This window comes from Eublepharis macularius, chromosome 9, assembly GCF_028583425.1.
Source record: "Eublepharis macularius isolate TG4126 chromosome 9, MPM_Emac_v1.0, whole genome shotgun sequence".
NCBI classification, from domain to species: Eukaryota; Metazoa; Chordata; class Lepidosauria; order Squamata; family Eublepharidae; genus Eublepharis; species Eublepharis macularius.
Genome location: NC_072798.1, coordinates 31,522,501 through 31,547,452, shown reverse-complemented (window position 1 = coordinate 31,547,452; position 24,952 = coordinate 31,522,501). Strand labels below are relative to the sequence as shown.

The following is a 24,952-nucleotide window of genomic DNA, read 5'->3' as shown; positions in this document are numbered from 1 at the left end:
AGCCATTTATTTATTTTAAATAGTTGTATCTCACAAGCCAGTGCAGTTAGGGGAGCCTAACTGTGGAACTCCCTCCCCACACATGATCTCACCTGGCGTAGAACTTACAGCTTCTCAAGCACCAGGTGAAGACCTCCTTATTCACCTAGACCTTTCAGAAATCTCTTCCTCTTCTTTGGAATTTTATTAGTTATCCTATTGTATGTCATTGAAGTTTTAGAAGCTGCTTCTCATATTCTTGTATGGTTTTTATGCCATACCTTATGCCATAATGCCAAGATCTGGTATCATTTCGGCAGGCCTGCAAGATGGAGATGTTCTGCCGGGCATATGGTTGAAATCAACGAACGGCTGCTTCCTTAGAAATTGGCAAGAATGTTGGGACTAACCCACGGGAAGCATTCAACAATATCAATCATCCACTTAAATAAATTTTTATAAATTTTCAGTTTTTAAAGTGCAAGTGCTATAAACAAGGTTAGTGCAATACATTAAGTGTAATAAATATAATAAGTAGCTAACTCTTCATAAAAGCAATATAGCAGCAACGATTCATGTACAGTTTAAATACATTCTACTGGAACAACCGGGAACTATAAGGTTAATGTCCATGTCCTGTCTCCGTTGTCGTTTCTTCCAACAATTATCTTAAGATGTCTCCTCCAGATGGTAGAAAAGCCGCAAGGTTGAGACTGGCAAGGCGAATCTTTTCACCCTATCTGGGGCCGGCTGAAGCACAGATTTCACAAAAGCTTCCTCAGGAGTAAACGGCAAAACCACGGGGAAAACATTGGTTCGGAGACCCGGTCTGGGCGGCAGTAAATTCTAACGCGCATATGGTTGAGGCCAGTATTAGGACCATCGAGTCTCCCGCCACCTTCTCCTATCCAATGACATCCCGTCCGTCCGGGTGTCTCCCTCTTTGTATTTGCGGGCAGGAATGTGCAATAGGCCATCTGAGTTATGATTTTATTATATGATTTTACATAATTATGTATTTTATTAATGTTGTACCCCATCCTGAGCCTGCTTGTGGGGAGGGCGGGCTAAATACCAAATAAAGTAAAGTAAAGTAAAGTACCTTTTTGGAGTTGTATTCCAATTAAATCTATGCTATTTTTAAAAGGAGATGAATAGCAGTAAAATCAATGAAAACCAATTCAAATACATGCCTCGCAACACAGTAAATGAAAGGGACAATCCAGACCAACAAGCAAAAATGAAATTAAACAAAGGCCTGGGGGAAAAATCTTTTAAGCTGATGTCTAAAGCTAAGCAAGTTGATGGCCAAGTGAATAGCTGTGGAGATGAGGCCCAGAGCCAAGGCACCACCTCTAATAAGACATTTGCTTGGAGCCATCTGTCTTACCTCTGAAGATGAGGGCACTCACAGCATAGAAGATCTTAACCAATGAATGAGGTGTACTTTTAAGATAAGATTCATATGTTTATAAGCACACTTACTTTCCATTTTTCATTTTAATGTATCTTGTTCAGTGAAAAATTAAACCTACTGACTTGGACAAGACATATGAGATATTTACTGCAAAATAAGTTGTTGTTTCATACCTAATTAACATTTAATGTATTTTCTTTGATTTTAGACACCATAAATGAACAGATGACATCCCAGGAAAGAAGAAGTATATAAACGCAAAAATGAAAATAGAGCAGATAAACCATTCAATACTATTCAGATACAATTATTTCATTTCTACAATACATCAGCATAGGAGGAATACTAAGACAACTGTCACTATAGTTATACAAAATTTTGTCTAGCCTTTTAACAACAGTACAATATGGAGCCTGTACCAGAATTCTGTAAGTAGACCAGCATATTAACTAAAAAATTCAAAGATATATAGCAGAAATGTGCCTATGGCTCATTTTATCTGCATGTTTTCTGATCTACTGATAAGCTACGCCTGGATGAAAGACACAAAACGACCCACTTTGCTAATTCATTACTTTACTACTACTCTACTAATTATTTTAGGTCTGGGTTTTCCCAACGTACATGACCACTCATCTACCAACTGAAGAAAGGTGAGAAAAACTTTTTAAAAGATGTTTTAAGCTTTATAGTCTTGCCAAATCATCTGACATTATGTAAGTTAACTAACTATCTTAATCCAAAATATGTGTAACAGAAAGGCAAAATTCATTTTGAAAATCAGCATCTTCTACAAGACTGGAAGTCTCCCTCTGCTTACGCACTGCGATCAATTATAGCAAGAAACATAAACCCCATCAGCTGTTTCACAAAAGGATTCAATGGTACAGAGTTTATGCAATACCTCATGAGGAGAAACCGGTCTTGTTACGTTAAAGCTTTCTTCAACATCTGGAGTACCCACATAGATATTGAGATATCTGCAATATAAACACTGTATTGTCGAAGGCTTTCACGGCCGGAGAACGATAGTTGTTGTGGGTTTTCCGGGCTGTATTGCCGTGGTCTTGGCATTGTAGTTCCTGACGTTTCGCCAGCAGCTGTTGCTGGCATCTTCAGAGGTGTAGCAGAGGTGTAGCATCTTCAGAGGTGTAGCTCTCTGTCTTTTGGTGCTACACCTCTGAAGATGCCAGCCACAGCTGCTGGCGAAACGTCAGGAACTACAATGCCAAGACCACGGCAATACAGCCCGGAAAACCCACAACAACCATCAATATAAACACTGCTAGTATAATCCATAAAAGGAACAAACAAGGTCACAACAAAAATAAGATGCAGGCCAGTTGCTCAAACATGTAATTCAAGATCAAAGCCATCTGTCCTTTCATTTATTAAAAATAATTACATATAATTTTTTTTCAATTAAGGGGGAGTATCCTTCCCTCGACTATGGCTTCTGAGGGAAAGAGAGGACCGTCACTGGAGCCCAGCCTCTCTTTGAGAGATGGTAAGGATGTCCACAGCTGTTAGACAAGAACAGCCAATTTTACATGGTTCTCTTGACAGTAAAGCAAACAGTACCATTTGGGGAGGAAGACGTACGTATGTGAATGGGAGGGAAGTAAATTTGATTTTAAGCAGCCCCACTGAGAGAGATGGCAGCCTAGAAATTGTATTTTACTGAAATCTACCCTCTTGCTCACACTGAACTCTCTTGCAATTAAATTGACCATTAACATTACATACCATTCTGTACAGTGCTGCTTCACATAACAACTCTCATCATTTAGAGAATCAATATAAAGGTCATACAGAATGCATCAAGCAAGAAAAGTTCAAAAATTAGTTGTTCCCCTCCTTATCTCTCCATGTACACCACCACCAAAATCCAATGCAAGCTTACTTTAAGTACCACATTGGGTCAGCATCACTTGTGATTTTCTCATTGGCTTTCATGATTTTCTTTATCTGGAAATAAAAGAAGTCAAGTTGATGCTCTGTTGCAGGGTAGACAATTTATTACATATTTTATTCTTTCTGACATTCAAGAAAGGGCTTACCTCTACATTGATGAAATAATTGAATGAGTCTATGTGCTGCTTTACGAGTCCTTTCACCTACAATAACCACAACGTAAGATTACCTTTGAAAAATAAACTCCCAGAATAGAAGACGCTAGACATCATTTAATTAGACAATAGACATCATTTAATTAGCACCCAAATGAGAAACTTTTCTACTAACGTGTTTGATTCCCTAATACATATGAATGAATCCTGAACTGCCAGTTCACAGCACAAGTCCTGAAGACAGCAGTGCTTGCCTTCGGTGATGAATGTCAAGAACAATCACTGAAAATGGAGGCTGGCAATTCCTTCCTGTTATCTGGGACATCTATTCAGACCATATCACCAGTATGTTTATTAGTTGTATATCCCAGATACTTTAAGCATACCAAAAAAATATGAATAGAACAAACAAAAGCATCACACTAATAAAGTTTTCAGGAATGAGTCAAGTGTACACATGGAGGCAATCCCAGGTTTTCTGCTGAACCATGTGTGAATGGAGCTGAAGTGCAGCTTGCAGCAACATCTGAATGGTGCCTTCATGTTTCAAAATAGGATTTAGTAGAAACCAAAATTTAAAAATGTAGGAATCAAAAATAAACATTTCATCTACCATGTTAGCAGCCTTTCTTCTCAATATACCAGTGAGAATATTTCAATTTAAAGGGACACCTAGAATGAGTAAGTACTATTACTATCAACTGAAAACATGTAGCTAGACAAACCTTCAGAAATGCTGGAAGTAGCCTCCATTTTTCCTGGAAAAAAAAGAAAAGAATACAGCGTAAAACAACCTTCAGAAGACAGGGACAAAACTTAGATAGGGAAAGTACATAATCAGTAAGTAATTCACATTTATATGCAAACAGCTGCTTTATCCATAGCAGTAATATTCTTAAAATCATCAAGTGAACCCTTAAAACAAATGGATCTAACTAGAGATGAGCACTAAGATATATGTGTACAATGACATCGTGAACATCCCATACACACCAGTGCACTATAAACACCTTCTGAAACTTTGATGAAAGTATGTGTATACGAGACTGCTAAAGCTAGTGTTTAAGTGTTGCCCTGAACACAGTAGGCCAGAAAAAAAGTATTTTTTTTTTAGTCAGCAGCAAGACATATTAAATGGTTAGAGGGTTGGACTAGGATCTGGGAGACCCAGGTTCAATCCCCAACTCTGTCATGGAAGCTTACCGGGCAACTTTGGGACTATCACTCTCTCTCTTAGTCTAATCTATTTTACAGGGTAGTTGTGAGGACAAATGGCGGCGTAGAGAACCTCCACATTTCACATCCCTACTGAGGAGAAAAGCAAGGTATAAACATCCAAATAAGTAAATATTAAGGATTGGGGCTTAGAAGGAGTAAGGTATGCTGAGGTAACACAGGGTGGTTTCTTCCTGTAGTGGTTCCATGATCAGTTTTCTTGAGCTCTGGCCAGTGAAATATCACGCAAAGTAAAATAATTGAGAAAAGGCAAAGAGAACTTATTAGAAAGGGCACTTAGTATGGTGAGAGTTTCATATAGTGCAAGCTGTATTGTTTAAGTATACATTTGCTTTGTAGTAGAAATACTCCCATGCAAGTGGAACCACGTGGAAGGATATGGAGCTGTTACTGGCCATTTGGACCAGTCCTTCATTCTTGAAAAAACAGCTATTCTTAACCAGCAGGGCAGGACAGTAGGTGCTGATCAAGGCCCACCCCACCCCCTGCATCTCAATGAGCTGAAGTTGTTAGAGTTTTGTAGTAGGCCGAAAGCCCGGATTCAGATCCTCATTCAGCCATAAACTTCACCAGGGGACCTGGGGTCAGTCACTCTCCCTAAGCTTGCCGTACCTCATAGAGATGTAATATGGGCACCTTGTGCTTCTTGAAGGAAGTGTGAAATAAAAATGAGAGAGGGAGAGAGGCACCCAGAAGATGTGGGGGCTAAGGTTGCCAACTTCAGGTTTAGAAATTCCTATAGATTTGGGAGCAGAGTCTGGGGAGGGAGGTCAGTTTGAGGAGGGCTGGGGGCTCAGCAAGCATTAGATGCCATTGACTCTGCCCTCCAAAGCTGCCATTTTCTCCAGGGGGGACTGAACTCTGTAGTCTGGAGATCAGTTGTAATTCCAGGAGATCTTGCTTCCATCTGGAGACTGGCAACTCGAGGGGGTCTGGCATATGGGGGGAAGGGGTGTCCCCCTAGCAGCACAGAATGGAGGCAGACAATGGAAATTCAAGGGACCAATACTGGCCATGTCTGGCGGCTAAAAGGTAGACCCTGAAAGCCACTAGCAACACAGATGTTACCCAAACCAGTCACAAAGCCAAGCAGACAATAACTTGCCCCTGGATTTGTCTCCTTCTTCTCCTAAGCTTTTAGTCCTCATTACAGACTGTACTAATCCCACACTGTGTATCTGAAGGGAGCTTTGACTCTCGAAAGCTTATGTTCTGAAAATTTTGTGTGTCTCCAAAGTGCCACAGGACTCAAATCCTGCTAATCATTATCGAACACTAAAATACTAATATGCAGATTCTCCTATCCACCATGGCCAGAAAACAGGTCCTTTGGACCTGGTCCCTCGCTCCAAGAAACCCCAAGGAGACCAAACAACCAGACTTTATCCTGAATCGAAAAACGCTGCTCGAAAGGGGGCAGCCAAGAGCAAAGACGTAGAAAACTGATTTTGTGCATGCGCCATAGGAGACAGCGTTCTCGGGCATACTCAAGAAAAACATGACGCTGTGTGCATGCGCCCCTGAAAGCACGATTTAGGACCGATCTGTTGCTCGCTTTAGCCGATATAGAAAAGAACCGAGGAGGCGCCTCCAGTTTCTCTCCTTGCCACACCTTTTTCTTGACTTTTTATCATACCCGCCGCCTTCACTCACCTCCACTGTGTTTACGGGAGCCGCCGCTTGCTCCGGCGTTGAAGCTCCCAGTTCCGCCGCCAGCGCGTCCATAGTAGCTAGCTAGCCAGCCGCCGGCCGCTATACACCAATGCGCAACGCTTCCGTTGCTGAAATGAGCCCCCCTACTGCAACTAGCGTGCGGTGCAAAGGTTCCGCTACATTATACATCCCTTTTCGATGTCGAGTTACTTAGTTGGGGAGGGAGAGTGGAAGTATTTCACCAAAAATGCTGGATTCTTTATTTTACCATGTAGAGTGTCTCGAAACCCGTCATTTACTGGGCTATTTTCTTGTCTCCTCTTTCTCAGCCATTTCCTCATAAGAGATTTAAGGAAGGATTTTAAATGCTTTCAACGAAAACAAACGAACCAGAAATAAAACCCAAGGACAACGAAGCTGAAAACATCAGAAATCAATGTAATAATGACAGATCAGGCATCTGACGAAGAGAACATGATTCTCGAAAGCTTATGCCACAATAAAATTGGTTAGTCTTAAAGGTGCTACTGGACTCTTTTTGATTTTGCTATTACAGACTAACACGGCTAACTCCTCTGGATACATTGGATCAAAATACCTTTTTAAGGCTGTGTAGTATAAAGTATGTAGTATCTCTGCCTGCGTGCATGTAGATGTCTGTTGTTGGAGGGAAAGGCGTCTTCCTTCACCTTACATCTGATGAAGTGAGCTCTGACTCACAAAAAGTTATTTTGGAATAAATGTGTAGCCTTTAAGGTGCCACAGAACTCCTGTTTTACTTCTCCCAATGCTTTCTGATTTCAGTGCAGCCTTTGGCCATTTCTTACAATATAGCCACCAAGTGGTATGTACTTGAAATTGCTCCCATGCAAAAGAGGCCATTTCATATGTAACAGCTTGCCTTATTACAAAGACTTATTATGCTGTGAACTGGTGGTAGCTTGGAGACAAACCACATGTTGAAGGCCCTACATGCTTCACAAACAGGTACGCATTAATATCAGGTAGTGTGGACACCATATGTGGACAGTTACAATTTCCATTTAGAGCCCAATTAGATTTGTTACTCTTAATGAAGCTAAATGAGCAGATTAACTTGTTTTGCTCTTGCATTTGAGATTCTGATCCTACAAAACCTCTGTGCACTCTTGGAAGCCCATTGATTGACATTAAAAAACCATTTTGCATTAAATCCAGGAATGGGTTAGTTATGATCTGACTACCCAAGTATCAGTATCTTTAGCTTTTTCATTGGTAGCATTCTCATATTCCATGTTTTTGTTTCTGTTATCACTGGTGCCACAGTATTTCATAGACTTCATTTGTTCAAAAGTTTGCTTAGGATTAACCAACGTCTACTCACTATATTTTGCACAATGCTTATGCTTATAAAAATAATAATAAAATAATAGCAGCAAAAGGAGGGTTTATACTTTTCTACTGAATAAGACCACCGCCCCCTTTATTGGATTTGTTAGCTTGTCCACAAGCATCTTGCCTAACAATTGACAGATTTGGTCAATTGCAAAAGCAGACTGTGACACATTCCACACAGGTTGGATAATGCACTTCCAATCCTCTTTATATCTCATTTAGAATGGATTTTTTCGTGTGCGGAACAAAAAATCCACTTCAGACGATTGATAAAGTGCATTGAAAGTGCAATATCCAACGTGTGCGGAATCAGCTTGTGCCTACAGTACATCAAATTAAAGCAGGAAGTTGCAGCCATTTAACTTGAAGACAATGTAATATGAAGAGGGGTAGATCCATATGTTAACCACATATGTGATTCATATGTTAACCACTAATAGGACACATTAATATGCTTAAAATTAACGCAAAACCACAGTAGCTAAATCTGTTCAAAATTCCCTTCATTTATTATCCTTTATGTCAGCTAACTATTGTAGATGTTAATGTCAGACATTTGGTAAGTTTCACTCCTACTGGTAAGACTTAGGATTTGTAAAGGTCAAAGGGTATTCTGACACTTAATAGTAAATGCCATAATCAAATAGCTTCAAGTAAACATCACCCTAAATTTCTAACATTTACAAGTAGAGGACATTTACTATGCCACAGATATATGTATAAAAACAAAAGAGGTTTTATTTCCCACTGGCCTTATACGTTATAGTTGTACATCTAAATGTTGAGTAGTTGTAGATTGCCCAAAGCTGAAAGAACACTTCAATCCAATTCCTATCTAATCATACACGTATTTATTTGGAAGACAAAGTTAAATAATACATATTTTAATCATATTTTTGAATCAATTTACACAGCATTGCAGCTGTGGGGGTAAATTCCCTTGAACTCAGGGGGATTCTTCTGATTAAAACAAGCTACAAGTTGCCAACAGAGTATTTGTTGCAGCATGATTGGGAATTCAAAGGCACTAAAATTTTACTCATAATTGTTCAGAAATGCACATTAGGATTCATAGTATGCTTTCCAATCTTTCTGGTACACTAGAATCTGGAGCAGCTCCAACACTGTATTAGTCACAACTTCTCTCCCTCAAACTGAATCTGGTCAGCCACCAAAAAATGGATATGCCTCAGCCAATACATTTTATACAAAAACCATTTTATGAAAGTCAGACTCTGCCTTGATAACTTCTCTGCATTCATCTACAAGTGTCTACCACATAGTTCCTTGGCATACGCAGAAGGGCAAATTGCCTTTCCGTTTGATGTGCCACATGACCTACAGTGGACTTTTAAATTGTTCAAAATGGCACCCAGTGGCCAGTAAACAGCTCCCCATCAGCGCAGAAGAGGTTTAAATAAGATATATAGCCTATATTCCAAACACCACTTGTGTAATTGTTTTTTAAAATGTGGCTTTAACAGTAGATCGATGAATTAAACTGCTGTATGCACACTTAATACCACAGTGCCAACAAAAGAGAAAAGCGAGATCTTTGAATATGTTTTCTACAACTAGCATGCTTCTGGATTTTGGATTTAAGAACGACAGCTGATTTTGTGTCTGTGCAGAACTGAGCTGCATTTAGACACCAGCTAAACTGTGACTGATCTGCACTGCCTGCACCACAAATATCCAAAAGTCAGTGGCACTTGTATTGATGTATTTAGTTTTTGTATTAAGTTAGAAATTTAAATGAGAGGCAGGCTTCCCAGCACTATTTTTATCACAAACAGAATTTTATTAATATACCAAATATGAACTCAAAAACCACCTACAAAGCTGTTGCATACAATATTTTGTTTTAATTATCCAAATAAAGAAAAATGGAGAGTAAACTTGTTTGGACAATTTCAACAATTAATGTACAAGAGAGGCAAGTCAATTAATTGGAATATCCAAAACAAACACTACAAGACATTTAAAGATTGCTAAATGGATACGCCATGCTATATAAAATGCCCTTTGCAAGTTACTGACAAAAATCACCAAACAGTTTGCTTTCTCTTAATCTGCACAATTGTAATGCATGTTACAGCTTCCTAGACAGGACAGAAATTTGTAGAGAGAAGTGCTCCTACACTTGCTGCGTTGTTTCTGTTTCACATGCGCATGATTAAGAAAACAAATACATTACACACATTACAAAAAAACGCTCTTGTAAATGTTTATAACATAAATGGCCATATTGAGGCTCAAAATATTGACTTTTTCTCAAAATTTAAGAAATTACAGAGTTCCTCGTTTTACAGATGCATTTGTTTTTTAATAAAGATAATTACCAGAAATCTTATGCTTTATGCATAACTAGTTCCCAGACTACATTGTGACATAATACAATGGGATCTAGCAGTGGGTGCTGGGCTGAGCCGCCCTGCGCCACAGCAGACCGCTGGGCCAGGCCACCCCACCCCACAGTGGGTCATGGGCCGGACTACACTGGCCCCAAGGTGGCAGGAAGGCCTGGGGCCATGATGCCATGTCTTCCTGCTGCTGCACTGGTCCTTCTCGGGCCTCCAGAAGCCCTGAGGCAATGGGAAGGCCCGGCAGTGCAGCACGAGACCTTCCTGCAGCTGCACTGGGCCTTTCCGGGCCTCTGGAGGTCCTAAGGAGGCAGCGAGGAGGCAAACTATTTTGACCCCAAGTTGCTTCTTATCCCCACGTACTGTGCCTGCACAGGGATAAGAAGTGAGTCATTGGCAACACGGTTTGCCTTTTATGTTTAAGGATTCCATTAGTACACTAGTTATATTACAATCGTTTTCAAAATTGAACTTTGCTCTACAAAAGAGTGAAAAACAAAAATTAATCCTTTGTAAATATAATACAACAGCCATATCTAGGCCCAAAATACTGGACAAAACATCTCAGAGCAAGGCAAGAATGGGGGCAAAGGATGCTTTAGCCCTTTTCATACCATAATCTGGGAGGCTGACACATATGGGCAGTAGGTAGTGGAATGAGCGGAGCATAGCATCATAATGACAAACTCTACTTCTGACCAACATTAAGTCAGAACTCAACTAGGTGTGCAGAGCTCCTCCTTCACATGTACAAGTGGGCATGCATAGGGATCTCTCCCAATCATTAGGAATCCTGGGATTTTTGTTATTGTGGTTGTGAGTATTCAGAATTCTTGATTACTCTGTACCTATACTATAGGTCAGGGACAGAGCTGACCCTCCAATGTTACTTCCTATCTCCACCCATGTACATGCTCTCAGGAATATGGCATATATAAAATAGTAGCAGGTGTCAAAAGAGTTTCTTGTACAACTATAGATGGTGATTGCTAGAACTTCTTCATTTGTTCAACTGACAATCAAATAGACATGTGACAGAATTTTGCTCATTAGTGCACTCCTGCAAGATAATCAAGACCCAGAGTAAGAAATTCTGCCCCCCACCACACACCCAGGAAACCAATCCTCAATTTGAGATAATCAAGCAAAATACACTTGTTAAATATATTTTATTTTAGAATGAATATATATAGTTCTATTAAAGGTGTATTTGCCTATAAAACCACAGTGTTCTTAATGAGGAGGTCCTTTTCAGTATCTGTAATAGATGTGCCAGCGGCACGGTATGGCAAGTAGGTTTGCATGTTATTCCCAAAATGGGCAAAGATGAATTTCTTAGGGGAAAAAATGCATTCGAGCATGAAATATCAACAGGGAGCATTTAGAGATTCACCCACTGAAACTGGACACATTAGAATTTTAGCATTTGGCTATATAAGAGACTCACAGTCAACTAATACTTCCTAGAAGTAATTTTTTTTCAAGTTATGATTCATTTTGGTATAAATTGGAGGTTTATGCACACAATATACTGTAGCCCTTCTATATTCAATAATCTGACATATGCAAAAATAGTTTATATATAAATATTGCAGTTTCTCAAGTAATCTTCTACATCATAATGTTCCCACAAACTTGCATAACGATTTTTCAGAATATTTCCTGTATATTGTGAATGAATTTTGTTTTGTGGTTGTATATCTACCTATACACATTATATTCAATTATCAAGTACTGTTACTAATAAACTTTGTATTGTTAATGGACAAACTATTTCAGGCCAGGCCAGGCCAGGCCCTAATCCTTACCATTCCCTAGACTTTCTCAAAGTAGTCCTCTCATAAAACTGATTTGTGACCAAGATCATAAAGGAACAAGAAACCTTAGGGGCTCTCTGTTTACAATACCTAGACTTTAGGACCATTATTTCAGCCTCTAATGCTCTGTCCATCAATTCTACTTATACTTAACTTCAAAAGACCTACTGAACATAAGTAAAAGTATAAATCCTTTCATCAGAGAGCCAATTCACACAGCCAAATTACTCCATCAAAAGTATTCAACAAAAAGGAGGGAAAAACCCTAGTGTTACATAGGCAGCATATGTGGACTAACTAGTGTTTCTGGATACAGCCCCAGTGCAGATGTAATGCTTCTGACCTTTAACCCTGGTTAAGTGGTTAGGAGCAAGCTATGCTCCATTTTAGCCGCTCTTTGCAGACAATTTCTCCATCCTTTCTACCAAAGGCCATACATACAATTAATAATTTCATCTGTACCAGTTGTAATCATGGATAGTAATAACTAGGATTCCCATCATTACTAGGGCTTTAGAACTAAATCAAAATCCTGGTTATTGTTAACTGAAGGTCAGAGAATATGCCATCATTAACCATAGTTAAGAGGGGGTGGGCAGGAAACGGCGACTCAAAGAAGGGTCTGGGGAAGTGTGTCCACAACTCAGAGTCACTCCTGATCTCTCAACTATATTTAGATATCTTACACCTGATATATAAGCTATCGTCACATACATACACTATTGTGTGGAGCAATTCAGTAGCTTCACCTGGCTGAAAAATAGCAAGTAGTAATCACAATATGATTAAGGTTCATAGTTGTCCCTGCATGCTTGAATCAGAATACCTCTAAACAAGTGACAGGAGACATCCGCCAACAGTGGCATCTTGGTATGCAAAAAAAAGGAGAGTTTGGGGGGGGGATGAGGTGACCCCTCGTCCTGTGACCTCACCTACAACAGGATCCATATAATCATTTAGATTTTTCTCTAGTTGCTAGAGATCTTTTCACAAAGTGGCTACTTGTGTTTTGATAATGGGCCACTAAAAATTAATATTTTAATTCAGATTAAATCTGAGCTACAACCTTCTCTTTCATTGCACCAAAGGTATCGGAGGAAGCACATTTGATTCTTGCTTTGGAGAAAACATTTACATTAGACAATTACAATAAGTGTTACAATTCATCATTATAAGCAGTAGTAATCTGTTCAAATATGTTTGTTTAAGTTAATAGCTTTCCAGGGATTTGAGGGGCAGGGGCACCTTTATTTGAATATAATTGATAGAGTCTGTTTCATTAGACATAAAACATTTCACTCTCATTAACAGTCATTGCTTTAAGCTATACACGTTCAGAAGAATAAATCACCGCTTTATAAATACTGTGAAGAGGAAGGTTGTGGGGTGGGGACAGAGAGGAGAGTTACATATTTCAATTAGTAGAAGGCTCAGTTTCTGCTGTACTTGTTACTGGCTGGCTGAAAAGCAGTTTTCGAAAGATATTTGCATAGAATGGTCCGTACACCTGTTTATTAAGGTTGACAATGTTGGCAAACTGAGACCCAATGCTTTCCATCTCAGTCTGAATCACAGCAAGGCCTCCAGGAATAGTAGGCATTGACTTCTGAAAGCACGGAGAGGCAAGCAAACTTCTCATGTACAGATGAGTTCGTTTATCTGGGCAGGGGATGAAGGGAAATCACATTTTAATTCAAAATTTGTATATCCTGCCTTTCTACCAATGTCAATCAATAATTGAAAAATAGTAACAATAAATTAATTATCCAGCACTGAAGTCAGTACCACCAACAGGTCAAACTGACTTTTGCTTGTATCATTCAGCCCAGGTTTGTTTATTTTATTAACTTTATACACCACCTTTCTCCCCATGGGGACCCAAATCAACTAACATCATTCTCCTTTCCTCCATTTATCCTCACAACAACCCTGTGAATGAGGTTATGCTAAGAGGGTGTGGCTGGCCCAAGGTCACCCAAAAAGCTTCCATGGAAGGCGGGCATTTGAACCAGGGCCTCCCAGATCCTAGTCTGACCCTCTAACCACTATACTACACAAGCTCTCTAAAGTTCGTACAAAGTTCTAAATGCAAATGAAGTCATGCTTTGCTTTTTGACAGCACTGATACTTAACCTTCTTGTTTTCTTCTGGTGCTTTCAAGTTTGGGATTTAAATTTGTTCTGCTGTGCCACAGTGGCATGCAGAAAATTTCTGCATTTTCTGTAAAGCCATTTTAAAGCTGGTTTTAACATTCACACACAGATAATCCCCCATCACTGAGGTTTTAGCCACTGTGCCTATAAGATTAGGCATCTGGGTAGGAAGGGAGCACATCTTTAGGATGCCAGATTGCTGTCCGTTTTTCCTGCTGTTTCTAATAATAATAATAATAAAAACAACAACATTCAACTTATATACCGCCCTTTAGGACAACTTAATGCCCACTCAGAGCAGTTTACAAAGTATGTTATTATCCCCAGCGTAGACCTTGCAGTGAGATTCCCATAGTCCAAGAGTTACATTTACTAACCAATTAAGGAGCTGACTGGATTATCTTCCTCTACGATGTTGCAGATCTGACCCACTAAATTTCCACGAATTTCTTCATTTAGTGGCGGGAAGCCCCTCTCAGTTAATGACTCGCTTATTTCACTGCATGTCTGAAGACCTATGGCATTAAGAGCTTCTTTCAAATCAAAGGTCCTGAAAACAAACATTCAGAAATAGCATTAATTCTATCAGATATGACATGGCTTTTTAAATTCTTGTCTTTTCAATTGTGTTACAGTAGAATGAGACTGCAAAAAAGAAAATCTCTTTACTTTCTTATGAGCTTAAAGCAATTTACAACACTTAGCTTCCCATCCTCTTGCATTAGCACTGAAGTAGGCAATGGAATGTGTGAGGATTTTCTCGCGAACAAGCCATGTACAAAGAGAGAATAATGGAACTGAGTCCTCAAAAACAACTGTGAAACCTAGCTCAAATCAGTAACAGTATATATCTGTATTAAATAATTTTTTTTCTTGGTAAAGTGGTCATCTTATTGCAAAGCATATACCTACAAAGGACCAGAGTCAAAAATTCAAATTGCACATTGCACATGTATCAAAAATAATTCTCCATCTCTGTATGAAAATAGTACATTATTATTATACACTAGAGATGGGCAGGGACTGGAAAACAGATCTAAATTTAACATAGACCGGCCCAGTTTGGTGTTCACAAACCAGTGGGGTGTGGGAGGTGTGTTTTTCATGGATCCCCATGACTTTTTTGGCCGGTCCATCACTCCATTGGTCACCCGGGGCTGGCTTCAGCTGACAGGCAGGGACTTTCTGCCAACTGAAGTTTAAAGGGCCCTTCCCTCACTTAAGCTGGCAGGCAAGGGGACTCCTGCCTGTCAGCTGAAGTTTAAAGGGCCCTTTCCGTGCTGCTTGCTCCCCTCCTCCCTTTTGCAATTAGTGTAAATGATGGAAGAAAGCACACTGCACATGGCCAGAAACCTTTTCCATTCTATCACTTTCCAGTGGAGGAAAGAGAGGACTGAATGCCAGCATTCAAAGCTCAGTGTCTGGACCCTAAGCTCAAATTTAAGCCCTGGATAAGGCACTAACAGTACCCCTCATCTCCTGAAAGCCAGGACTGAGATCGAGGTGGAGTTTGTGTCTCTGTAAAAAGAAAACTTTCAGCTGTTTTGCTTCCACACTTGGGGATGTGGCTGGAGCTGGGCAGTGCTGAACAGCAAAGTCTGGCCGCCTTCTTTTGCATGCCATCCTGGCCCTTTGTGCAGCTCGCTGCTGCAGCAGTGGCAACAGCTCAGATCTAAAAAAGGATTGATGCGAAAGAGTCTATTGGTGAGGCCAATGGAAACGGGGAAAAGAAAGCAACACAGAAGAAGAAGAATGAAAAAAGAGGGGAGTGGGAGGGAAAGAAATCAAAGTTCTCAAGTCGGCTGATGCTTAAGTGCCTGGTCCACTGCGCCTGTTTATTGTTGCTTCTGTTGCAGACAAATGTGATCTGAAGTCCAAGCAGGAGATACTACGGCTGTCAGTGGCAGTGCACTTTCCTGCCTGTCTCAAAGGTGGTGATGTGATCACCATGATCTCAGTCCTGGCTTTCAGGATATGAGGGGGTACCGTGTTAGTGCCTCATCCAGGGCTTAAACTTGAGCTTAGAGTTCAGGTGCTGAGCTTTGAATGCTGGTATTCAGTCCTCTCTTTCCTCCACTGGAAAGTGAGAATGGAAAAGGATTTCTGGACATGTGCAATGTGCTTTCTTCCAACGTTTACATTAATGACAAAAGGGAGGAGGGAAGCAAGTGGCATGGAAAGGGTCCAGCTGGCAGATGGGGGGGATCCCCCCCCGCCTACCAGCTGAAGCGTGGAAGGGCCCTTTCCCTGATGCTTGTAAGTGGCACAGAAAGGGCCCTTTAAACTTCAACTGGCAGGTGGAGGGGTCCCCCACCTGCCAGCTGAAGTAAGACGCGGGGTTTAAAGCACCCGCTTTCATGCCCCTTGCTTGCAAACGGCACAGAAATGGACACTCCCTCATGGGGCTGAAGACCTACCACGGACCAACGAACTGGTCTGCAAACCAGGCAGGCCCATGAAAAGTTTGTGGTCCATGAAATACCACTGACTGACGGCCCATGGTTTTTCCCCGGTCCATACCCACCTTTACTATACACCTTTTAAGCGCTGTTCATACAAAAATCCAGCTGATATCACCATACAAGTTATCTGTATGATATTTTCATACAGAGATGATGAAATATTTTCATACAGAAATGGAGAATTATTTTTGATACATGTGCAATTTGAATTTTTGACTCTTTAGTCTTTTGTAGGTACATTCTTTGTAGTAATGTTATCAGTTTACCAATAGAAAAATTATTTAATACAGACATACAATGTTATTGGTTTGTGTTTAGTTAGGTTTCACGGTTGTACTTTTGTTTTGCAAAAAAGCAAGACAGTCTCATAGTAAGCCACATTGTTCCTGCTCAAGTCCCTGTCAGGGCATTTAAATTACGTACAGAATACACCCTCAAGTCTATCTATTGCTAGCTTCTTTTCCTTTAAAAAAACCTTACTTTTTATTCATTCCTTCAAGCAGAACAAACGAAATCCTCTTCTGTTTGTCACCAAAATCTGGAATTCCCTCAATAGCAGCACCCACCATGTTGCTTGTTATGAGACAGATACAAGCGACAATCTTCAACTGATTCAGTTTCTCTGACAACTCACGAAGGCGACCTTCATCTGTCACCAGTGTCTGAAACAGTCATTTAAAAAACCATGTCATTCCTATAGCAATCAAATTTCTGATACTCTTTATTATAAAAATGTGTTTTTACTAGGAGACCAATTCTGATGAGATATTCTCTCAAGTAAGTCCACAGAGAGAACAATCCTGAGTTACTCCAGTCTAAATTCATTGATTTCAATGGGCTTAGACTGCTTTAACTCTATTTAGGACTGTGCCATTAGTCAGGAAAAAGTAGCCTCTGTGGAACACAGCTACCAAGAATTGTAGAATATTTAAGTAGCCTGTGCTATATTTCCATTCTCATGTTTGCCATAAATATGCAGAATTTGTTTCCAATTTGTTCTGAATAGTAAACACCCCCCTACACAGTAGAAAAGAGCAGGAGTCCAGTATAAGTCTAACAAAATTTGTGATAGGGTATGAGTCACAGCTCACAAAGGCTCATACCCTACCATAAATTTTGTTACGTCTTATAGGTGCTACTGGACTCTCGCTCTTTTCTACTGCTACAGACACACTAACATCCCATCTTGATCTACACCCCCTGCCCATACACACACACCTCAACTGTATGTACCTTGTTTTCTCAAATAAAAATTAATGGCTTCCTTTTATGGAAGACAACAAACACAGCATGTTAGAGACAGGTGTTGCATTAGTAACTAAGGGCTTACCTCAGCTAAATGGATCCACGGGTATTTATTTCATTTGTTCTTCCCTGTGTGTGTAAAGCATTTGTATGTGTGTCTTTTTTAAAAAAGGGAGTGTGAGAGCTCTGTGGAGCTAAACTCAACCCGTTCTCACCTTATCTTACTGCATTCCATTGCTTTAAGCAATTTTCTTCTAGCTCTGCTTGTCTTTTTTAAAAAACAAAGACAGATTCAGTAAAATATGCTTCAAACAATAGAGCACTGTAGGATAAGGAGGGGGCGGGACAGGGTTTTACACAGTTTTCTATTTAAAAAAAAGACACAGACATGCATACTAATGTAAATGGGAAGACATATGGATATATTGCTTAATTCTAATAATTATCAAATTAAAGGTATATAACTAACATGCAAGATTTTTTAAAAAAACAGCTAACATAAAAGAACACACATTTCCATTAGTCAGCGACACTCTTAACACAAGAAGAAATACACAGTTTATAAAAAAGATTCCACTGCAACAAAAGTTACCAAGAACTTTAATTAATATAAATGGACATGGCTGTCTTTAGAGATCTTCTAGAATGTAACTGCCCTGTTGCTACTTGTTTGTTCTGAGGGATCTAGGTAGTTTTCTTCAAGCTAGTTCTTTGGTCATGGGGATACTGCATTTTTCTAGAACTCAGACAGTAATATTTTGCCACTGGAAAACGCAACTCTCAGCCCCTCCTGCCTAATATAACCACTGCAATTTTTAATTCCAGGTGGATTATAGTCGAGCGACAGTCATAGGTTGCTATCAGATAGCACCTGTGACTGCTCAGCACAGACATACAGACTCCCTATTCCTCCTGTGCACGTATGTTGAAAGTTTTACTCAGAAGTAAAACTCCAACATGACAGAAATTGTCAAAGGCTTTCACGGCCGGAGAATGATGGTTGTTTTGGATTTTCCAGGCTGTATTGCCATGACGTCCTTGCACAGAGAGTAGGATTCATATTTTACCTCAGGAATAGTTTTTTTCTGATAATCCCATTGCAATAATTTCAAGTAGCTGTTGGTTAGGATCAGAGTAGGGCTCAGATTTGGTTTTGAGATCCCGTCAGCACCAGAGGATGACGATGTTTCACAGGAAACAGAAGACAGTTCTTCCTGTATAGATTCCCGGATCCATTCCATTGTTAGGTCCAGAGCACCTAAACATTCCAAGAGAGAGGAGAACTTACTCTTGAGTAACATGAACTATTTGGCTTGCCACAGGAATTACTGCACAGTTGAGCAAATAGCACAAGGGGTTGTAGGGTGACCTCACTGCAAAAAAGAGGTGAACAATGAGAACTGGAAAAAGTTGCAGACTTGTTTGGCCGCCACCACCTCATGGTAGAGGGACTGCAATTTTGTTCATGCTATGCTGAAATGTCATTATAATACTGCAGTTTGGGCTGCACCTGTGCACTGGACGTTTTACAGTGTAGGCATTGATGGTGCAAGTTACACCAACACAACATGACATAATAGCATCACAACACAGTATGGGAAGAGCTAGACCACCATGCTTTCTATGGAAGAAGGACTCCATAATACGCTCTAGTCCACAAGCAACTTGGTGTGTGTGTTGGAGCTGCAATTTCAAGCAAGTCCAATGCATTTTTAATATAAATGACAGTACAGTTCTAAACTGAGTTACTCTCTTGTAAGTCCTTTTCAGTCAATGAACTTGAGGAATGTAATCTGCTGAGGATGGCACTGAAACAAACATGCAACATACCAGACTGCAAAAATTATATTCAATTCTCCAAGCCTCCCCATCCCTATCTAGATATGATAATTTACAAGTGAGAAGCCTGTGAGAATCGCCAGGGGGAGGGATTTCAGGCAGCCGCAGCAGGCACTGCTTCTCCACCATAACCTCTGGCTTTTCCTAGCCTGCCTCCTAGTTTTACCACAGTGGCAATTTCCTCACTCACCCATCTCCCCGAGCTTCTCCGTGGCTGGTATTCTCCCTGCCCTCATCCCAGCTTCTCCAGGGAAGCTTCCCCCTCAGTCCCCCTCCCAGTCTCACCATGGCGGTTCCCACCTGCCTGACTGCCACTTTGGACAGCTCCCCCCCCTCCTTATTTGAGCAGAGGGGTCGGAGCATCCCATTCCCTCTGCATTTTGTTCCTCCCCTCTCCTTCACCCCTATTCCCTCCTTACTTGGCTTATCCTTCCCCCTCATTTTCTTGGAGCTCACTTTTTAGTGGCTGTCTCAGCTCTCCTGCTGCTGCTGCTGCTGCACCCATTGATGCCATTTTACCTGAGATTTTAGCAAATTAAAAATTGCCATGAGGCCCTGATCTGGATGCACCATGCAGCATGGTGGCAGCATGCACTCCCCCCCTCCATGCCTTTTAAAGTGCTGAAACAGCCCTCCACCTGTTTCTGGTATGTAAAAGGCAAGGGGGGGAATCATTTGGTCTGCTACACTGTATGCCTGTTACAGACCACAGCCTTGCAGCAAATTTTAATCCTGTGAAACGGCACTCTGTTGTGGAACCCCAAGAGAATTACACAGAGGATTCCAGAGAGCTACCCCCCCCCCAAATCTCCTTTCCCTCCTCCCACTGTTGCTATCTTTGCCAGGACTGCCAAAGGAATTTTCTGTGAAGGTGCAAAGAAAGCTTTTTTTTTTAAAATGGGGGGAGGTTAAACCCCTCCCAATGTATTTTTATAGCGTTTCAGATTTTTCAGCAAGCCTGGGGTGTCCCCCAAGTTTGCTAGACCATCGGGTTTGTAACCAAGTGGGCCCAATCTGTGGATTTAAGTATTCGCAAGTCGGGGCCACTTGGATATTAGATACATGTTTTTCTGAAGCTTCACGAATGGTTGTACAAGTTCCACACCAAGTACATTGTTCCAGACACTCACCACACAGTGTAACCTTACAATAGTCATAATAGTGCTGCATGTGAACAGGCTACCTTGGCTGTTGTTCTTCCCTTCCCAGAATCTGTTTTCTAAATGTTGGCTATGTAACAATTCTTCTGCAATTTTTCAAAAGTGAAACTACCAGTGCTTCGCACTATATTTCTGTTGCGCTTACAGTTTATTATGGGAATCCCTACTCCTAATTCCATGGGGCACAGTGAAATGCACCTGGAAGAGTCCACCTGCTAGTCTTATAGATTATTTACGGCACGTATCCAATAACCGAACATATGAGGGCTCCAAATACTAGGATAAAAGAACGACAGAGAATTGTGTATCTGAGAGCTGGAATTTTACTATGCATATGTTCAAAACAAAGCTATTATTTTCTTCACAGCCAAGGAAGTCAACTTTTGATCCTTGCTCTGCTATAGCATTTTGCTGCCTTGCACAAGAATTCCTATCCTGGCATTTTGTTCCAAGGATCAACCCTGAGAACGTCAGACCTTGTAAAGAATGCATCAAACTACCTGCTGAGCTTCTGATAGTTGATAAAAAAAAACATATAAACACACTACAAGTGGGGAAACAGCTTGTACATCCTAACCCTAAACCCCCTCCTCCAGTAAGTTCCTCAATAATTGGGACACTGGAGCCTCAAAAAGAAGAAACGCGATTTCACTAGCGCTCCTCTTCTGCCATCCTCAGTTACTGTTTTTAATTGGCAATGCATGTAACTGCTTTCAGGGCAATTGTGCTTCCCATGCATGCTGTGTGTGATTTAGCACACAGCTTTTTTAAAGCAGCATTTAAGTCTCATAGTATTCATTTTCCCTTGCAGGGAACCTAGCCTGTGCATGAAAAACAATTCCCTTTCTTGGCTGCAATGGTCAGGACGATGCCATATAGCGTTCATGACTCTTGTGCAATGAACAAACACAGTGGGGGGACTCCGAAAAACCCTCCAGTCCAAAGCACCATTATAACTAATGGGTCATTCTTCAGTGGTGTACAACCAGAAGAGTTTTTAGAAGATGATTGAAGAATACGTTATCTTTACTTTGTTTGTCGGGGCTTTTAGGTCAAGCTGGTAAGGAGGACGAAGATGCAAGTCCCTTCTTGAGCCTCATCTAAGCTACAAGCCCCGAGGGAGCTGCCGGCACCACCGTGCCATTGCCTATACCACCCTATCTACATCAACGAAGAACGTACTTGGTGTTTCTTCAAGTATTTCTTGGAATTTTGCTCGTTCATAATCCACCAAGTTGCGCTGAAGGTGAGGTCTAAGATTCTGAATAGTGAAGTTAACCATATCCATCGTCATGAGATCCAGAACATGGAATATTTGCCTGAAAGGATACAAGAAACAAGTATGCATCATGGAATACATCCACTTACATACCACTGAACAACAGCTCTTTCTGGTAACACAGTATGCAGATCCACACACTTATCTCAGTCCCCCAGCAATTCAATTTGGGATAAAGGCAACTGCCCTGCCCCTCAAGTAGCAAAGTTAAAGTCTGGCAATGTAAAACAACTATTATAAGAAACTTCCACGGTGATTCATACACTTGTCTGTCTCATTAAATAACACAGTGTACATCTTATATCAAATGTTCACAAAATACAGAATTATCTTCATTGATAATTGAAAAAACAAACATGCAATGACAGACAAGCCAGTTAAGCCCCACTGAAATGACTTCGAGACAAGAGTTACCTTTCACATTATGTTTTACATCGTTCCTGAGACAGTTGTGCTGGGATACAGATACTGAAAGGCTACTTTTAGTACAGAGAGATTAATCTTGGAAATGAATGCATTTTTCTGAGAGAACAGGAAAAAAGAGAGGATTGGGCCAAGGACTGTGGGTAGGGTTTCCAGGTGGCCTCCCCAACGAAAACGGACAGGGCCCTGGCATGCACTTCACTTTTTTCCCTTGTGTGTACTCCTGAGTCCAGCATGATAACATCAACTTGCAAGTGATGTCATCACTGGCACCAGTGCCTGGGCTGACTGGCCACTCCTGCTGATGCACACATTCGCAGGAGGCCGTGCTGATGCCCAGGCCGGCTGGCTGCTTTGGCCAGGGCTGTGCAGCCTCAGGAGGCCAGGAGGAGCACCGTGGGCCCCCCAGGGTGCTGTAGAGCCACCTGGGCTAGCTGGCCACTCCTGCCAGCACCATGTATGAGACCCTCGCCAACACAATGGAGCGAGGGAGGAAGGGGAAGTGTCCAGTACATGGGGAATGCTTTCACTGGACAGTCCTCCCAAATACTGGATTATCCAGGTGAATACTGGACACCTGGCAACCTTAACTGCTGGGAGCAGTTGCTAAGGATACAAAATTCCAGGGCCCTGATCACCCACAACCCAGGAAGTTGAGTGATATGCTGCTCTCAGACGTACATGTTTCTCCCCTCTCCATTTACCCTCACAACCCTGTGAAATGGGTTGGATGCTTGTGTGAGAGTGAGTGAGTGAGAGAAAGAGATTACAACAGTCACCCAGTGAGCTTCATAGCTGAGAGGGGTTTTGAACCCAGGTTGCCTCAATAAATGTGAGCAGAAGACTTGCAAAAGTTAGTAACAGAATAAGAAAGGAAGAGAAACAAAATGCAACAAAGGTGCAAGTCTGGATGATCCAAGCCAGTGTGGTATAGTGGTTAGTATCTGATACCCAGGTTCAAATCCCCACCCTGTCATAAGTTACCTTGAGTCAGTTGCTTTCAACCTAACCTACCTCAGAGGGCTGTTATGAAAACAAAATGGAAGGAAAAACTATATGTACCTCCCTTTGATATCTTTGAGGAAGGGATGAGATAAAAACACAATAGGTTGATTTTTAATTCTGCTCTATACAAATATCTCATTTTTGAAAACTGAAAGTAAGGAGTTCTTTGACTTTGGAGGCTGGTGTAAAGCGATAGAAAAGCATAAAAAAAGCAATTACACACCAACCTCAACAAGGCTACAATATTCCCAGTGGCTTTTAACTGGTTTACATCATTGTCTCTCACTGGAGCACACATTTTCCCCATTGTGCTAATGACATAGTTTGCCAGGCCCAGGATGTCAACCGCGTTGTGCTGGGCCTGCTGCTTTATGAGGTCTATATCAAGGACTTCACAGATCTGGCTTCGCATCCTGTTTGCGCCAGGATTCAGGAACGAAAGAAGAATCTGCAAGATTCAAAGCAAAACACACACAAACCAGCTAATGTCTAGCAGCCACAGCGAATGGCCTGCAACGGTAATGCCTTATGTAACATTTAGGGCGACCAGCTGCAAAAAGAGGACAGAGCTCATATTCTTTCAGAGGTTGCATGTAAACAAGGAAATTCCATTGTCCTTATAAGAGAAGCTGCATCTGCCAGACCCTATCTACCTTTGCATCTCGGAGTCATCTACAGTTGCCAGTCCTGGCAACCACTGGGAGACTGGGGGGAGATATGGGGGGCAGCCTTTGGGAATTATATGATTTTGCTTCTGGAAAACTCAGAAATGAAGTCAAACCACTCTAGAAATTGCCATAAACACTATAGTAAAACCATAGCATTTCTGGCAATTCCTAGACAGGACTGGTATCACTTCCAGGTTTTCCCCAGAAGTGCTGTCGCACAATCACCTAGGCTTGCCTGCCCCCTGTCCCTGCTCATTTGGCTGGTGATGAGGAAAGGCACCAGAAGAGGGAGAAGCATGGCATGCACTGCCTCATCGTACAGGAAAATGACATCAAACTGAAGCCCAATTCATTAAAAATTGACTCTAAACAGGCAAGACATACTGAAGCCCAATTCATTAAAAATTGACTCTAAACAGGCAAGTCATACTGAAACCCAATTCATTAAAAATCACCTCCAAGGACGTGATTTTTAATGAACTGGGCTTCAGTGTGACCCACAGCTCTCCCGTTGTGCCCCAAATGTGAAGTCATTTTCTAGCATGTCATGCGGCTGTGGGAGCATGTAGGAGGGAGGTGAATACCCTGTTGTCCCCCAGCCCCTGCTCTCCTGCTTTGGCCCCTGGGGGTCTCGGTAACCCTACAGTCAACCTACCAGCCATTTTTACCTCTCACTGCTGCTTTGAGGGGCAGCAGGAAATGAGAGCCAGAGGATCCCACACAAACACTGTCCTTTAGAATAATTGCCACGATTCATATAAAAACTACATTTGAGTGTAAAACAGAACCGGAGATTATTTAACAGTAAAC

The 24,952-nt window shown here is 41.2% G+C and overlaps 2 protein-coding genes across 2 annotated transcripts in view; both read right to left on the bottom strand.

Moving 5' to 3' along the window:
• The window catches only part of POLR3B (RNA polymerase III subunit B), a 90,318-nt gene extending 83,890 nt beyond the window's left edge, over positions 1 to 6,428 (bottom strand). The window contains exons 1-5 of the mRNA XM_054989284.1: positions 6,355 to 6,428; positions 4,191 to 4,223; positions 3,457 to 3,513; positions 3,300 to 3,364; positions 2,301 to 2,376 (exon numbers count right to left, since the gene is read on the bottom strand). Of these exons, the coding sequence (XP_054845259.1) occupies positions 2,301 to 2,376; positions 3,300 to 3,364; positions 3,457 to 3,513; positions 4,191 to 4,223; positions 6,355 to 6,426 (303 nt within the window). The 5' untranslated portion in view covers positions 6,427 to 6,428. The remainder of the gene's footprint in view (positions 1 to 2,300; positions 2,377 to 3,299; positions 3,365 to 3,456; positions 3,514 to 4,190; positions 4,224 to 6,354) is intronic.
• Positions 6,429 to 9,506: 3,078 nt separating this feature from the next.
• Positions 9,507 to 24,952, bottom strand: part of TCP11L2 (t-complex 11 like 2) — a 34,015-nt gene continuing 18,569 nt past the window's right edge. The window contains 6 exon segments of the mRNA XM_054988575.1: positions 9,507 to 13,567; positions 14,439 to 14,611; positions 17,004 to 17,185; positions 18,836 to 19,026; positions 21,950 to 22,086; positions 23,702 to 23,922. Of these exon segments, the coding sequence (XP_054844550.1) occupies positions 13,323 to 13,567; positions 14,439 to 14,611; positions 17,004 to 17,185; positions 18,836 to 19,026; positions 21,950 to 22,086; positions 23,702 to 23,922 (1,149 nt within the window). The 3' untranslated portion in view covers positions 9,507 to 13,322.